General features: G+C 34.6%; 1 protein-coding gene across 4 annotated transcripts in view; it reads left to right on the top strand.

Moving 5' to 3' along the window:
- Positions 1-17,246, top strand: part of LOC128987340 (rab GTPase-binding effector protein 1-like) — a 74,060-nt gene that overhangs the window by 43,470 nt on the left and 13,344 nt on the right. For all 4 annotated transcript variants that reach the window (XM_054408137.1, XM_054408134.1, XM_054408133.1 and 1 more), the window contains 6 exons: positions 1,289-1,333; positions 9,103-9,154; positions 10,061-10,135; positions 10,703-10,832; positions 13,512-13,578; positions 15,636-15,781. In XM_054408137.1, the coding sequence (XP_054264112.1) occupies positions 1,289-1,333; positions 9,103-9,154; positions 10,061-10,135; positions 10,703-10,832; positions 13,512-13,578; positions 15,636-15,781 (515 nt within the window). The remainder of the gene's footprint in view (positions 1-1,288; positions 1,334-9,102; positions 9,155-10,060; positions 10,136-10,702; positions 10,833-13,511; positions 13,579-15,635; positions 15,782-17,246) is intronic.

Below are 17,246 nucleotides of genomic sequence, written 5' to 3'. Positions count from 1 at the left end.
TATTCCTTTATGTAGTCGACTGCAGTCTCTTTTACCATAGTAATAAATAGTATCATAAGAAAACAAACAAATCCTCTATATTTAAACCTTTTAGACGTTACCGCATAATTAGATTTAATGAATAGCTTGTCATAGTTTTCAAACTTATGGATGATTTGTAGAAGTAAATGGTTGGTAGTAAAGCAGTTAATGATTAGAATAATGATGAAGGTAGTTATAATAATTTCACTCAACATCATGAAGTTGCTATCCGCATTCACCGCTATGTATATCGACGGGACAGTATAAATGAGAGTGGTCAGTAGAAGATGAATGTAAGTGCTGAAGCTGTCATGAGCAAGACGTAATCCGTCGTTGCAACTTGAGTTTTGAAATGGGAAAAATCCTAGTAACTTTAGAAACAGTGCTAATGGACGAATAATTTTATAGAATTGTTCATTTTTGTTGGTAGAATGAAACCATTTAAAAAACATATTGTAAAGTGTTAAAGATAGTCAACACCACTGAAGGAATTGGTGGAATCAATTAATTAGTGATGTCCATACAATACTTGGCAAAACAAACAAGATTGTTATCTTGCTACTTAACTAAGATAGGTAAATTAATTACTGTATTTAAAAATTAATGTTGTACTTTTCCTTGCCATCACACAATTAATTATGCAAAGGCCTACGACTATTTTTAGTATTTTTTTTCATGATAAAAATTAAGAAATTTAATTGCACTATTACAAATTTTACTGGATATAACAATCAAATATGTTGAAGGTAAATAATTAGTAATTTATTCCTGTGAAACTTATTTCAATTTGTTAAGCTGCATTTTTAAATGCAAAATCCAATTGATCTATTATTTAATTTGTTTACTACCATAATCAATTCATACACTTTGTATTTTGAACCAAACAATATCGGAAAAACAGCTGACAGTCAAACTGTTTGAGATGTAGATCATCTGTTTTCTTTGATTATTCAGCTGTTACTGTCATCAATGGAATTACGCGTCGATTGAATGTGGTGTTGTATTTGAATGTTATTGTTGGGTTAAGCAATGAAGTTAAAGAGTTTTACGATTATAAATGCTGAAGTAGTATTATTTTTACAGAGAACTTAAAAGTGTGTTACTGTTAAATAAAGTAAAAACTGTAATTGTGCCTGTGGATTAAGCTATGAGAAGATTCAGTATCAAACAGTTTGCCAACAATCCAAGTAAAAGCCTGAGCAGTGTTTCGTTTATTGTTTGCTACAACAAAACATCTGACCAGTGTGTTTGCATTGTTTGTTCACAGGAAGAAGGATCTCATGCGGAATCTGTTGACACAACCAGTAGTCTTGTGAGTAATAAATATACATTGTTATCTTAGAGAATTTAAATAATGAATCTATAGGGTGGAGTGTGGTAAATTTCTCCTAAGAATTCACACTGTAGTGGTGTTTACTTACTTACTCTTACTCCTGTGACAATGTAAACCCAAAATGGTTTTTAGTTTTTGGTTTTGAGTGGATATATCCTTTTTCAGTCCCCCTGAACCCAAAAAAGTGGTTTTTGTAGTGATGTCTGTCCATGCTTGTGTGTGTCTGTCTGTATGTATGGATGTGTACTGTGTTACAACCACCGAAGGGCACACGGGAGGGACTATGGCTAACATATCTTGTAGTGTCAGCGTTTGCCGCTAGAACCACTAAGTTGAAAAATTTTAAATTAATTTTATAATTTTTAGTTATAAAATTAACTTTTTAAATATAAAATAAATTTTTAATTATAAAATTAAACTGTCATAACCTAACCTAACCAACCAAACTTGCTGATAATATAAAAAATATATAAGATAAAAATCAAATGAATGTTTACTTATAATTTTTAATTATACAATTAATTTTAAAATTTAGTATTATAAAATTAAACTGGCATAACCCAACCTAACTAACCAAACTTGATGATAATATAAAAAAAATATAAGATAAAAATCAAATAAATGTTTACTTATAATTTTTAGTTATAAAATTAATCTTAAAATTTAGTATTATAAAATTAAACTGTCATAACCTAACCTAACCACCAAACTTGCTGATAATATAAAAAAAGATATAAGATAAAAATCGAATAAAGGTTTACTATTAAAAAAAAGTTCTGTTCATAAAAAAAATTATAAATGCATCAAATTCTAATAAAAGATCTACAGTTAAGAAGTAGTCGCATTCAAAGCAAAATCTTTGACAAAAAGTTAGTGTCCCTGGCTGATTTCGAACTGGAGACCTCCTGAACACCAATCCAAAACGCTATCAACTATGCCACGAACGCCGCTGGAATCACATTGTTAGAACTCGTGTGAAATAAAGAACTTTACAAAATATTATCTAATAAAGAACTGATTTAATTCTGATAAAGAACAAATATTTTATAACATTTCTCTTTAACTAAATTGTTATGTTGTTCACTTTCTTAAATTCTTACTACAACTCTTCTCAATTGTTTAAAATAAATTAAAATAAACCATCTGTTCAAAAAAACAAAGACTAATAAATTATTATATTTGATGTTGATTAATATAGAAATTTGTATTATATAAAAAACAACTTAATTTCCAACATCCTCCCCACCTTGGAATTTTGCTTTAGGTCTTCAAAATTTCAAACAAAACTATTTACATGTTTTTTTTTTTATAAGTTCACAAGTCCATTTTCGTAGGGATTTTTATCTTTCTCCCTCTTCTTGTTTCTGTTGGTGTTGATGACTTATCTTCCACTTCAATATGTGCATCCTGTTTCCTTGACATGTCCTTTGAATTTATTTCCATGGGGTAAAGTCTCTGGATGGGTCTTGTTAGTTCTCCTTTTGCTGTTTTTAACTTGGCTACTCTGCAGACTCCATCCTTTCCTCGTATTGTCTCCAACACTAGTGCTAGTGGCCAATTTATTCTTTTGATATTATCGTCACCTATTAGTACAATATCACCAGTACTTATTGTCCTCCTTCCTTTACCACTGTTTTCTTTAGATCTATGTACTAGCATTGCAAGGTAGTCTTTCTTAAATCTTGATCTCACATTTTGTCTTAAGCTTTGAAGATACCTCACTCGCTTGTTTAGAGTAGTTGAGTCGACAATGTCCAAATCATGAACGTCACTCTTAACAATTGGTTGTAGAAATACTGAAGGTGTGAGAGGTTGTAGAGTGTCATAGTCATCACTCATATAGGTCAAAGGCCTTGAGTTGATGGTAGATTCCAAATCACATAAAAGAGTCATTAATTCTTCATAATCTACTTTTGCCAATCTTAGATTTCTCCTCAACAGTTCCTTGACCATTCTCACTAGTCGTTCCCACATACCTCCCCACCATGGGGCACTTGGAGGATTGAATTTCCAGGTTATTTGTTGGATCTCGAATTTCTGAGAAATGGTTTTCCAATCCAAACGCTTAAGGATATTATTTGTACCGACAAAATTGGTCCCATTGTCTGTGTAAATTAGTGAAATTCGTCCTCTTCTGGATATAAATCGTCGTAAAGCAGATATGAAGGAGTCCGTTGAAAGAGACTGTACCAGCTCTAAGTGCACAGCTCTGTACACGGCACATGTGAATAAAACCACCCATGCTCTTTCCCCGTTTCTTAGGTACAGTGGTCCTGCCAAATCAATGCCTGTAGACTGGAAAGCGTTGCATTCTGTGATCCGTTCTAAGGGAAGTGGAGCAACTGGTGCTTCTCCTGCTTTAGACTTGAATCTCTTGCATTTAGCACAGTGAGATAAAACATTGCGAATTGTTTTTCTACCCTTTAGAATCCAAAACCTATCTCTGACTATAACTAACATTGATTGAAGTCCAGCGTGTTGATTAGCAACATGAAGTTCCATAATGATACGTGTGACGATAGGATGACCTGAAGGTAAAAGAATCGGCAATTTGAAATCTTCACTGTCGTCATTCAGAACTAGTCTGGTCTTCACTCTTAACAAACCCTTGTCATCGAAGAAAACTGGCAAGTTTTTCTGGAATTTAGATTTTTCTCCAAACGAGTTCTTTTGGATACATAAAATAACTTTCTCTTCAGCCATTTGAATCTCTTCACTACTTAAAGTTTCACTTTTTGATTCTTGATTGTGGCTTGAGTTCCTAATAAATCGTAAAATCCATGCTACCATTCTTAACAGTTTTAGGTAGCTTGAAAAGTATAGTAATGACATTGAGAAATCAATACTTTTTTCTGTAGTTACTGCTGATATAATCTTCTTTTTCCGTTCAGTATATGCTTCTGAATCTGGTAGCATAAGACTCGACACTGGCCACTGAGACTCATCATTTTGAAGCCAATACGGTCCTTTCCACCATTGAGATTCATAAAGTGTCTTAGCTCCGCAACCTCTTGAAGGCAAATCAGCAGGGTTAAGATCTCCTGAAATGTGGTGCCAATCATCTTTAGAAGTAGTGTTACAAATTTCTTTGCACCTGTTCCCAACGAAAGTTCCCCAATCTTCCTTCTCTTTGATCCATGTCAGTACGATTGATGAGTCTGTCCAAAAATATGTTTTACATGACATCTTCAACGCCTTTTGAACATGTGTGTAGATCCGAGCTCCCATAAGTGCGGCCAACAGCTCCAATCTTGGTATTGTTGCATTCTTCGGGGCAATCCTAGATTTTGCATAAATAAGCTGCACAGCTACCTTGTTTTGAGACTTGGTTCTGATAAAAAGACAAGCTGCATAAGCCAGTTTACTAGCATCGCAAAATATATGAAAACTAGTCTCATTTGCGGACAGACTCCCTAAAAGAAATATTCTTCTTGGTATTCGACAGCTTTCCAACCAATGAATATTTTCAACCCACTTTGAAAATTGGCATGCTATTTCATTTGGAAGTTCTTCATCCCATGTCAGTTTTTTCAGCCATGTCTCCTGTAAGAGTAACTTAGGTAATAAAGACACAGGACAAGTGAAACCTACCACATCAAAAATTCGCTGGGCTACTGAGAGTAGATCTCGTTTGGTTACCTTCTTGTTTGGCATAGAAATGGATCGTATGTCACACAAAATCTTATCCTTTTCTCTGTCCCACAACATGCCCAGTAATGGTACAATATTTTCTGTTGAAAATTCATTTTCAAGGTTACTGACATCTGAATAGTTGCTAGCCCATTCTCTTAATTCAAACTGTCCTAGCTTCATTAGTTCCATGGATTCATTTACAAACTTTTTTAGTTCTACTGCAGAGTCAACACTAACAATACAATTATCAACATAAAAGGCATCTTTCAATTTCGCAGCTGTCTCTTGTAGATGAAGTGGTGCGTCATCCAAATGGTGATTTAGTGTGGCTCCTAACAGAAAGGGACTGGAGGTAATTCCAAAGACAACTCTGCAATGTCTAAAAGTTGTCAATTTTCTAGTCTTGTAGTCTTCCCACCAAATGAACCTAAGGTAGTCTCGGTCTTGAGGAGCTAAACTGATCTGTAAAAAAGCCTTTTTTATGTCTGCTGTTACTCCAATCTGGTGCTTCCTGAATTTCATTACAAGAGATGGAATCAACTCTACTAAATTTGGACCTGTAGCCAAACATTCATTCAAAGAATGCCCTCTTCTGTCCTTTGTAGACGCATCAAACACTGGACGTATTTTAGTAGTTAAGCTACTCTCTTTTATGACTGGGTGATGCGGCAGGTAATGGACCTTTGTTGACTCTGCTGATTCTGGAACATTTTCTATAATCCCTTCTTCTAACCATTCTTTGAAGACTTTATCATAGTCGTTGAATTTGTTAAGGGTATTTAATCTTCTAGTTGATGACATCAAACGTCTCTCTGCAATTTCATGATTGTCTAGAAGTTCAGGATGACCCTCCAACCACGGCAAACATACTTCGTACCTATTCTCAACATTCACTCTTACATTTTCTTTAAAATGTTGAAATACTTCTGAATCAATGGAGTCTCTCTGCTTCACCTCAATAGGGTCCTTGATTCCGATTGTCTCCAAGCTCCATAGATCTTTGAATTCTGGTTTACTCTGGCAAAATAAAGTTAGAAGAGACGTATTACGACTTCCACTGAGTGGTTGTTTCCCCATCACGGTCCATCCAAGGTACGTTTCAATAGCAACTAATTTGTCGTCAATCCTCTGGATAGTTCCTGTATAAAAATCCACTAATACATCTGCACCAAGTAAAATCTTTACATCTGGTACATTTTCACCTACATCAGTTAAAATAATATTCTTTTCTTTCAAGATGTCAAAATACTCTTCACTCTTAAGCCTAGGTACATAGTTGCAAATTGTTTCTTGGTCTGTCACAGGAATAGAGATCTTGAAAGAGTTATTTACATTCTGAAGAGTCACTAGGTAGTTTTTATGAGATTTTTGTTTTATATTTACACCACCAAACAAGCTATGATTTATGACTTCACTACCTGTTTTTTGTAGACCTAATTTAGTGACACAGTCCTTAGTAATGTAGGATCTCTGGGAACCTGGATCTAAAAGTACTCTTCCCAAATACTCTTTACCTTTCTCATCTGCAACCTTAACTAATAGAGTCTGTAATAGAGTTTCTCCTGTACCGTTTCCAAAATTACTGAGAACCTCTGACTTAGGCTTAGTTATACTTTGCTGCAGTAAGTCTGGCTTGTCAACATCAATTTTAGATCGAGGCCTACTTTCATATAAGTCCCTACACATGATTCCATAATGTCTTTTACAACAGAAGAGACATTTGACAAATACCTTGCACTTTTTTGCTGAGTGACCTTGCTTCAAGCACACAAAGCAGCAATTTTTCTTTTTCAGATGCTTCTTTCTTCCATCTAAGGTTAATTGTTGAAAATAGGAACAATCTTGAGCATTGTGCCCTCCTTTAGAACAATAAGTGCAGTTACTCACCAACCTTCTAGGACCCTCTGTACCAGTTGTCAATAGAGCTGCTACCGTAGGTTCATTCTGACGAGTTTCATGTACAGTTGACATTTTCTTTTGGCTGCTGCATTTGCTGTTGTTGTCTCCTGGAGTGGCAGATTTAAAACTCGAACGAGCAAGCGCCAGCCTCTCTTCACTCTCCACCTCGGCATTCAGAAAATCAAGAAGTTCTTCTAGAAAATTACTAGAAATTACTAGATCTGACGATGTAGAAGTTGAAGGTGTGTGTAGTAACCTACTTGAACGATGCCGCTCCCAGGCTCGTAATATTTCTTCGGGCAAAGCAGATTCTACAAGAGGATACAGCATTGAAGCATACTTGTCTGAAGTGACTCCTAAAGTTTCAAGTGCCCTTAACTGTGTTTCTAATTTGTCATACAGTCGGCACAGTTTAGTATTAGGACCTAGCGTTACTTCTTGGAGCACTAGACTGAGCAGTTCCCTCACATATACTTCTATTAAAAAGTCATCCCTACCAAATCTTGCTTTTAATTGTTCTAGGGCCTTTACATAATTAGTTCCAGATGGGGGAAAACTTTCTACTAATTCCCTAGGGGATGATCCTGGCTTTAAAGATTGGATGAGGTATTGGAACTTATCCTCAGGTTCTAGATCAGGATCCTCATGGACCTTCTTAAACTGCCCCCAAAACCCTATCCAATTTTTTACATCTCCATCAAACTGGTTTAATTGTAATTTAGGTAGACTTAACCCCTTCTTAGATACTAATTTAAGACTGTGAACGGTATCCCCGACTTCACTTCTTGACTGTTGGCTTAGGCCAACCTGAATAATGAAATGGTCATACTTAGCTCTCATTGAAGATAACATGTCTCTGTAAGATTCTGTAGTATCAAACTCAGCTTCTAAATCCTCTTCTTTTGTTGCAGGATTTTCAAACAAGGCTTCCTTGATGTCTTCATCTAGCTTAAAAAGCCTTTCAGCTTTATCTTGCAACTTGTTTAGATTTCTTTTAATTGCTACTTCATCTTTAATATCTTCAGCCAGTAATTTGTCCATTTCATTTCTGCACTTTGTAAAAGTTCTTCTTAGTTGAGTCCTTTCAGTCTTTATTGACCTTAGCTTATCCATTGTAAGTAAAATATAAGCTTGGTCCTACTCTGAATTACTATAAATACTATAAATACTATAAAAGTCCTGTCACGGTCGCCACTATGTTAGAACTCGTGTGAAATAAAGAACTTTACAAAATATTATCTAATAAAGAACTGATTTAATTCTGATAAAGAACAAATATTTTATAACATTTCTCTTTAACTAAATTGTTATGTTGTTCACTTTCTTAAATTCTTACTACAACTCTTCTCAATTGTTTAAAATAAATTAAAATAAACCATCTGTTCAAAAAAACAAAGACTAATAAATTATTATATTTGATGTTGATTAATATAGAAATTTGTATTATATAAAAAACAACTTAATTTCCAACACACATCGTCTTGTTACGGTAATCGTGTTGCCTCAAGAGAAGACATTAGCCACTAGAGATATGACGTCACCACACCTTTAGCCATAGTCCCTCCCGTATGCCCATCCGCTACAACCACACCTGTAGTCCGATTTTGATTAAATTTATTTTGTAAGTACTAATACATTGTATTTCCGGGCGTTATTTTCATTTTTTGAAAGTTAGATTTTTCTATTATAACTCATAAAATATAGGTAAAATAATTTTTTTTTCAAAAATGGCCTGAACAGTTTTGATAAAAATTTAGTGTGTTATAGTCCTTAAAATTCTGAACAAAATGGTATAACCCCATTTCTGTAAAAATTACGGTTCAGAAGTTATTGTAACTTTTGTTATTTTCCCATAAAATAACGGAAAATCTGATTTTTATAAAAAAGGTGGTTCTGATCAAAATTAGTATGTTCCAATTTAGTGTTCCTTGTAATTCCAATAAAAATAGTGCAACCCCCTATTGCTGTAAAAATTACGGTTAAAAACTTAATATATTACAAGATAATTATATTTTTGTACCTTCATGATGACAATAACATTCATGTTCATGTTTATAACATGTATTTGCAAGAGAACAGAATTGGATAATTTTGTGATTTTCCCTTTTAAATATCATAGTTACTCTCTCTGTTTACATGTTAAAAAGGTTGATGACAAGCAAACGGGAGAAAGTATGAGTCAGATTGCTGATACAGTTTATTTATCTAAATTTCAGTTGGAGTCTCCAGCTGCTGATACACCACCTGGATCAGGTCAAGAAAATTTTAGTAAGTTGCCCAAATATTGTTCGATAATATTTTACAGATTTAGATTAGCACAGTGTTACTATACGCGGTAAACATACTAAACACCTAAACGGATGATTAATCTTCTTTAGAAGTGCATAAATCATTCAGCACAGTACAGTAGTTCAATTGAAAATTATTTTTTTATTTGATTTTTGTAATCAATCTTAGATTTTGTTTGTTATTTTTATCTAAATTATTAAAAGAATTTTGATGGATTTTGTGTGCAGCAAATCAACCCCTAAATATTTATTTTTATAGGCATATTGGGTATCAATTTAAAGCTCTTATCCTCAAGATGTGCCTTTTGCAGGTTTGGATGATATCCCATTAAAGCCCTTTGTCCTATAGGCTTATACAATTTCATAGTTTGTGCTGAATTCTGTCGTCAATAATTTGAACTTTTTCAAGTTTACATTTGTTTACATCAAAACAGATGGCCATGATTCAATTTTTTTTTATATCCATAGAAAAATGGGGTTACCTGTAGTTGGTGATGCTTCAGTGAATTCAAGTGAAATTTTGTAATGTTATTTGTATAAAATGTAAAGGAGAAAATGACTTAAGTTAGATTTTGTGTTGTGATAGGATTTGTGTTTTCATAGTATGTTTCATTCATTAGTAATGTATTTGTAATTTTTCTGAGATAGCTCGAAGAGATGGCGCAGGCAATGAAAAAATAGGGCTCGCAATGCAAATAACAGGGATATGATGAGAAATAATCGTTTTCACCCTTATCAATTATATTTCAAATATATCACAGAATTTGAAGACACAAAGTGACGCAGGTTGCTAGTTAAAGTATAAAAGACCAAAGAATAGTACTTGTACGCTCATTACTTGTTTATTCAGTACTTGTTACACTAAGCACTCGTTATTTTGTTACAGGAGGAAGTGTATCATCTAGTCAGTCTAAAGTTCCTAGCTCTCCTTTGAGAAATTCAATAGAGAGCAAACTTGTTGGTAAGTTCCATGTTTTTTATCCAGTCATTTATTTTATATTTTACTATTTATGCATACATAAATATTAAATACATATACAAAATAAATATACAGACACTGCCTCGCCACAATTTCTAGTACAATGTTTATTTCTCATCTTACAATTGTTATTTCCCATATCAATAGTAAAAAATATGACTTATTGAGCGCCTATATCAATAGTCAAATGTATTACCTATTGAGTTGCCATATCAATAGTCAAGGTATTACTTATTGAAAGGCAAAGATTCAATAGTCAAAGATCTTATCAATAGTCAAAGATTATTACTTAGTGCTTATCCAACATTAATAAACCCACTGCTTAACCCAATTAAAAATTTACATTGATGATATGCGTTATTTAGAGGAGATAAAACTCTATGCACTTATAATATTGGCAGGCCCTTTCCTCCAAAAAAACTACAATGTGGCCCTTGGGTTATAAAGGTTGGAAACCTCTGGTCAAAGGTATTGATATTATTTAGCGGCTATATGAATAGGTATTATTGATTGATCGGCCAGTTTGTAAATGTTGGTCGTTTGTCTCAGACTCGTCACCGGAAGCCAAGTGTCCCATGTGTCAGAACTACGAGGCCCAGCTGGTGACAGAGCAGACCAAAGTAACGGAGCTGCAGCGGCAACTACAGCTGATGGAGAGAACCAAAGACGACCTGACTAGGTCAGTACACTGACACTGTAGTACACTGTGACAGGGAAGTAGTCATTACCGTTGAGTCTAACAAACTCTGTGTAATATGGACTGGCAAGGCACCAAGTTTAAAAAAATATTAGGTTTTGGGATAAAAAGATTCAAAATTTAAAAATTTAAACTGAGACATAATATATATATATATATATATATATTTTTAGTTACTACATCACCATAAAGTACTGTCATTACCGGCGTCAGCAGACGTTGCTAACGTAGCTCAATGATATTTAAATGAGAGTGTTCACACCGGCGCATTAATACGCGAGCAACATAGCAGCCGCTACACCAGCTAGCTACGTGTCGCTTGCATCACCCGATATGCACTATTCGTTTAAATGTTTATATATGTTGCGAGCCCCATGCCTCACTTTAAATTAAAGTTTCCTAAAGGTTTCACTCGCTTAGCTTAGTCAAGAGGTGTTAGGTTAATGAGACATAAGACTGCTTAAGGGTGTTACTCAAGTGTAATAAACAAAATTAAATTTAGAATAACAACAAAAGTTACAAAGTGTTACAACAGCAAAAGAAAACTATGAAAAGGCAAAGAACAACAATAAATTGTAAGATAAATTAATTTACAAAGTTAAATTTACAAGAAAAGAAAATCAATTGAAAATGAAAAGAATAAGTTACTGACAAATTATATGACATGTTTGTTTTACAAAACTTTAGTTATATATTTTATTCTTTTACATACTGTTTATTGTCCCAGAAGCACACGCACCCATACACACACTCCGAAACTCTCGATCTTCTTGGTCCAGTGACCCGTGGTGATCTCCCCGATTTTTTCCTTCAGGTCCTCCAGCTCCGAGACTCCTCACCCCTCCATCTTCTTCAATAGCCCTTCTCATTGGCTGATTACCGATAGGGTGTGTGGCTTATAGGTTAACGATGTTTCTTGGAAGTCAGCCCTACCGGTCATCACCTAGCTCACGTCAGCTGGGAAAGGAATTTGTAAATCAATGCTCATGCTACTGTTCAACTCTGTTCACACCAACTGGACGACTAAGTGTAATGTGAACAGAGTGTCTGCTTAGATGAGCACTGTGGGTACGGGGTTAATCCCCTTTCTTACACCCCCCTGGTTAAAACGTCAACCTACCACTGGTTGACAATAAAAAAGAAAAAACAACTTAAGGAGATACGCGGAACCATCAATCGCGATGGAGGGAATCGAACGGATATCTTGATGTGCATTCCGACTCTTCTTCCCCCCTTCGTGCGACGCGATGCGATCTTGAGGATCGGCGCATTTGCTTGTTTCGCGACCCTTCCAGCGACGCGGTAGAATGAGCTGGTGGTGTATAGCTCATAGTCGCTCACATCTTCTTTCGCCCCTTCGAGTCTCCTTAAGTTAATTGATTGTTTCATTAGTTTTGAATTATTTAAATATTAGCTGTTTGTTTGTTATTTATTTATTATTATTATTATTATAAATTATGTTCATATGTTCAGATTATAAATGATTTATTCTGGGTAATACTTTGTTATGTTAATAGTCTTTTTGAGGGGTTTGAGGTTTAGTGATTAGATTTATTTTAATTTTGAGTATGTGGATGAAATATGCTGAAATAATGAGTAAGATTGTTAATATTATTATCCAGACTAATAAAATGTACATAATTACTCTTCTATCATCTAAAATGTCGGTCCAATCATTCTTTAATGTTATATGATTAAATAATTGAACAGGTTCTAGATTCTTTACAACAAAGGTGGGAGTAGTGATATTCCAATGTTAGCATATTATATATATATATATATATAGATGTCCGTGAAGACAATAACTTGAGTAATTTTTTCCGATTTTGATAAAATTTAGTTTGAAGGTGTAAGGCGGGATAAACTTGAATGAGTTCACGAACCAGCATGATCGGACCATGGAAACGTGGTTTAATGGGGTAAAAATGGGTTTTCTCATTTTTTACCTTTAAAACACCAAATTTATTAATTTTTTCCAGACCTTATAGAGATTAAAAAAAAAAAAAAAAAACACATGATTTAGTCAAGTGTTTTTGTACGGTTAGGCTATTGGCTAGGGAGAAAATTCAAAAAAATATTCATTTAAAATTCCCATGTTATTCATATGGAGAATATTGTAAAATGTAATTGGATTGTTTATGGATATATTTTGATCAAATTTATTTATTTATTTTATACTAAGCTATTAATATTTTAATAAAAACACACTTTATTAGTTTCTTTGTAGCAGCAAACCTAGGTACTTGTTAAGCATAAATGTTAATTTAATAGATTAATTGAAAATCAATCCAGGCAAATGGAAATTCGCTTAGTCAGCAGGTTTGCTGTAGCGGGGGTATTTTGGATTGAATTTGTTTAAAAAATTTAAAGGGACATGTATTTGTAGGAGTTTACAGACCAGCCTGTAGGAAGAAAAATGCTTTAAAATGAGTGGCGTTAACTAGTATAATAAACCTCATTTAAAAATCATCTCATTAAAAAAAAGTTGTTTTCCAATGGTCAATTTATTTTTTAAAGACAAACTATGTTGTTGTATTGATAGTCAAAGATAATATGCAAGTTATTATTCTACGCCTTACCTAGGGAATTCGTTTTTTTTTTCTAGGCAGAATAGTTGATGTTTTACTTTACAAATTAATAAAACCAATTGTATTGTTTCAGGGAAGTGGCAGCCAGACAGGATATGGAGCAGAGATGGAATGAAAACAAAGAAGAACACAAGGCTCAGGTAATTAAACATAAGAAACTTAACTAATAATAAGTAATATTTAGGCCTGAATAATTTTAAATAAGTGTTAATGATTGTTGCTTTCTGCAGCTCTAAGCTCTAGATAAATTCTTAAAACTTCTTGCACCTCCGACTATTGTATGGTCTCAATTGTTTATAATGTAATAATTGACATGTATACATGTCAAATTCCTAAATAATCATCATGACTATGCTATAAATGTTTAAGTTTCTTGTATGGTTGCCAACAGAAAAGCAGGACAGTACACCCTTATCGGGTTATCCGAGTTAGTTTTAGTTTAGGACTATATATATAATATATATTTATTTTTGGTCAGAAAACAATAATTTTTTTATTAATGTATGTAATAATTGACATGTATACATGTCAAATTCCTAAATAATCATCATGACTATGCTATAAATGTTTAAGTTTCTTGTATGGTTGCCAACAGAAAAGCAGGACAGTACACTCTTCTCGGGTTATCCGAGTTAGTTTTAGTTTAGGACTATATATATAATATATATTTATTTTTGGTCAGAAAACAATAATTGTTTTATCAATGTATATTCCTGTTTAAAGTAAAGTTAAGCATGTATCTATAAATTTAATACAACAAGGGGTTTCTCTGTAACATCCCTTTTCCAGGCTTCCTACTTAACCAATTTTACGATTGAGGTGTCATTTTAATGCTTATCTAGCGGAGTGAGGAATCGTAACTAAAAATGTAATCTTAAGGCTTCACAACCCCCATAGCACTAAATTTTTTTTCTATGGTTCATTTTCAGAGAATCCATGATGCTGACCAACTTTCTTTAAAACAGTTAGAATTTGAATTTGAAGTTAGAGTGTTGGTTCAGCATAATTGTAGGCCTAATAATAATTAAAAGTAGGCCTATTTTGAGTTTTTAAAGACTATTCAAGAAGTGTTGTGCATGTTTGTTTGCTGATTTCTTTACTAGCACAACCTATTGCAAAAAATTTTTGAAACCCATTTATTTGATCTTTCTTTCGATGTATTAATGAATTGAATTGTCCTAATGTGGTCCTGTAACCATTAACCAAACCCCAAAATGTAAGCAACCTCATTGTTATCCGAGATTCTCTTTAACCGAAGTAGTCTCAGCCCCAACAGCCTTGACCTTGGTTGATAGGGAGTGTACTGTATTAGGTTATTGTATTCAAAAATTTGGTGTAATGTGAATTTATTATGTTGTCATAATGAAAATAATCTGTGATCCAAATAAATCTTGAACATCTCTGGTGCTTGTGAAGTCATCATCATTGGCATAATTTTTTCCACTCTTCAGTGATCACAGCTAAATCTTGATTTTATTTTATGATCACAAAGGCACCATCATTGTCTTTGGTGATCGTGGCAAAATCTTAAACTTCTTCCGGGATTGTGAAGACATCAACATTGTATCACGGCCAAAATGTTTAACAACCTCTGATATCAGGAAGATATCATTATCGTATCAAGAAATCACAGTGAAATAGTTGAGAGTATCTTCCACCATTGAAAAGACATTACCATTGTCGCCCACAAAATCCTGAATTTGTACCACGGTCTTGTCAACATCAACGTTGTTCTTCCTTGATCAGGGCAAAATGCTGAATATTTCCTGAGGTCTTGTTGACACCATGCTTGTCTTCTGTGATCGATCAAGAACACATTATCATTGTCCCCTCCGACCATGGCAAAATCTTGTACATTCCCCACGATCGCAAATCATTGCAATTGTTTCATACAATTGCAAACTTTTTGTGTGGCAATTGAAAACCGATACCGTGAATTGATAGGAAATGTCAGTTTTGGTTTTTGCTAAAAACCATTTAATCCATCAACCGACTTAAAAAACTGACCTATCCCTAAAACTGACCCATCCCTAAATGTCTTATTAGATATGTTTCACTTTTTTTTGTAATCATACGATTGTAACCAATAGTAAAGGTTCTTTTATTACTTTGGGACTTATTTTGTTGAGAAGCTGTTTACCCCATTTTGAACATTGTCAGGTTTAATTTTCTTTGATCACTTGACTTGCCTCCTCAGGTGGCAGAGCTGCAGCAGAGGATGGTGACAAGTGAGACAGCCCTGAAGGAGACTCGAGATGCCTTCAGACAGATGGCAGCCAGTGTCAGCAAGGAGCTGGACAGACTGAAGGCTCAGAGGGAGCAGACACAGAGGGATCTGGACAGGTAGACAAGGGAAAGCCATGCGATTGATTGGGGAATTTGCAATATTAGAATCTGCTCATTAAGGCCTGATCAACTTATTATTTGTAATTATGTAAATCCTTGATAGAAAAAAGCTTGGCTTGCACACATCCATATATGAACCCCAAAGTACCCATAAACTTTTGAGAAAACTAAAAGTCACACCCCCATAAACCATATACTTAAATTGTTCGTCATGATGAGAAACCTTGCACAAAACTATCCATTACTCCTAAAATGCCGTAATTCCTTTCTAAAGGGAACTTTTCATATACAGGGTGACACAAAGGAACCGGACGTTTTTGAAATAAGTAGTACACAGTAGTTAAAAGGAATAAACTGGTTTTAATACTGTACATAGTGAGGTAAACATTTGCCATTTGTTACAAAACCGTCATTTTTTGAAAATGACGTCATGCATACGGCGGCCATGTACTTATCTACAAAAGTGTATTCTGGTCTGAAAATCCTCTGAAACTCGGGTCAGGAGGTTGAATGTCATTGATATCTTCTGTGATTGCAAACTTCAAATCCTCGAGAGTGCGTGGTTTGGGAGCATGAACACGCTCCTTAAGAAACCCCCAAAGGATATAATCACTAGTGGACAAGCCAGATGATCTTCGCGGCCACGGTATGTCACCAAAGCGAGAAATCAGTAATCACCTTGTTAGGAAACATTCATTCAATACTGCTCTCTCTCTGGCGATGTTTTCGGGTGTTCTCGAAGCTCTAACAAGGCCTGGTGGTTGCTTTCTTGTTATATTCCCAGTTGTTCGGAACCCTGAAACCCATCTTAATAGTGTATTTCGGCTTGGAACAGTTCCATGGCGTTCAATATTAAAATGTCAACTAAATTCCCGCTGGATTTGACGACGGATTCACCATCTCGGATTAAATTATTGTATGCGAAAACGCGATGGTCTAGGGTCCACTGAGCCATTTCAACAAAAATGGCAAGCCTCACTGAAGGTAATGACATAACTTCAATCTTCCTACCACGTGCAACAACAATGGAACAGCTGTTTAAAAAACGTCCGGTTCCTCTGTGTCACCCTGTATATACCTAATGTTAAAAATACCTAGTACCTCAGCTGTACTTATTTGTTTGTTATTCATTCAATTTATTACCTTATTAAAATCAGGTTTGATTATTTGTATTACTGTATTCTGTTTTGTTTGGAGAGAAAGGGCTAATTGCCTGAGAATAGGTGTGAGAAAAGATAGGATAAGCAGGCTTACCTTAAAAAATGTAGGCATCCCACTTCATTCACTACAGAACACAGAAGAAAACACAAACAAAACAAAATAAACACTGGATATTTCGAGGCCACTGGCCCCTTTCTCAACATGGAGAGTCACATTAGATATTAAGGGGCGGTTCACGAGCTCGGGACTATCGTAGTCCGAGCCCAGAATCCGGAAATAACCGGTATTTGGGCCACGACTT

The sequence above is a fragment of the Macrosteles quadrilineatus genome, unplaced genomic scaffold (assembly GCF_028750875.1).
Source record: "Macrosteles quadrilineatus isolate MER2022 unplaced genomic scaffold, UCM_ALF_1.0 Scaffold_2__2_contigs__length_208266976, whole genome shotgun sequence".
Taxonomy (NCBI): domain Eukaryota; kingdom Metazoa; phylum Arthropoda; class Insecta; order Hemiptera; family Cicadellidae; genus Macrosteles; species Macrosteles quadrilineatus.
The sequence above is the reverse complement of the archived record's forward strand: the minus strand, read 5'-3'. Positions and strand labels throughout refer to the sequence as shown.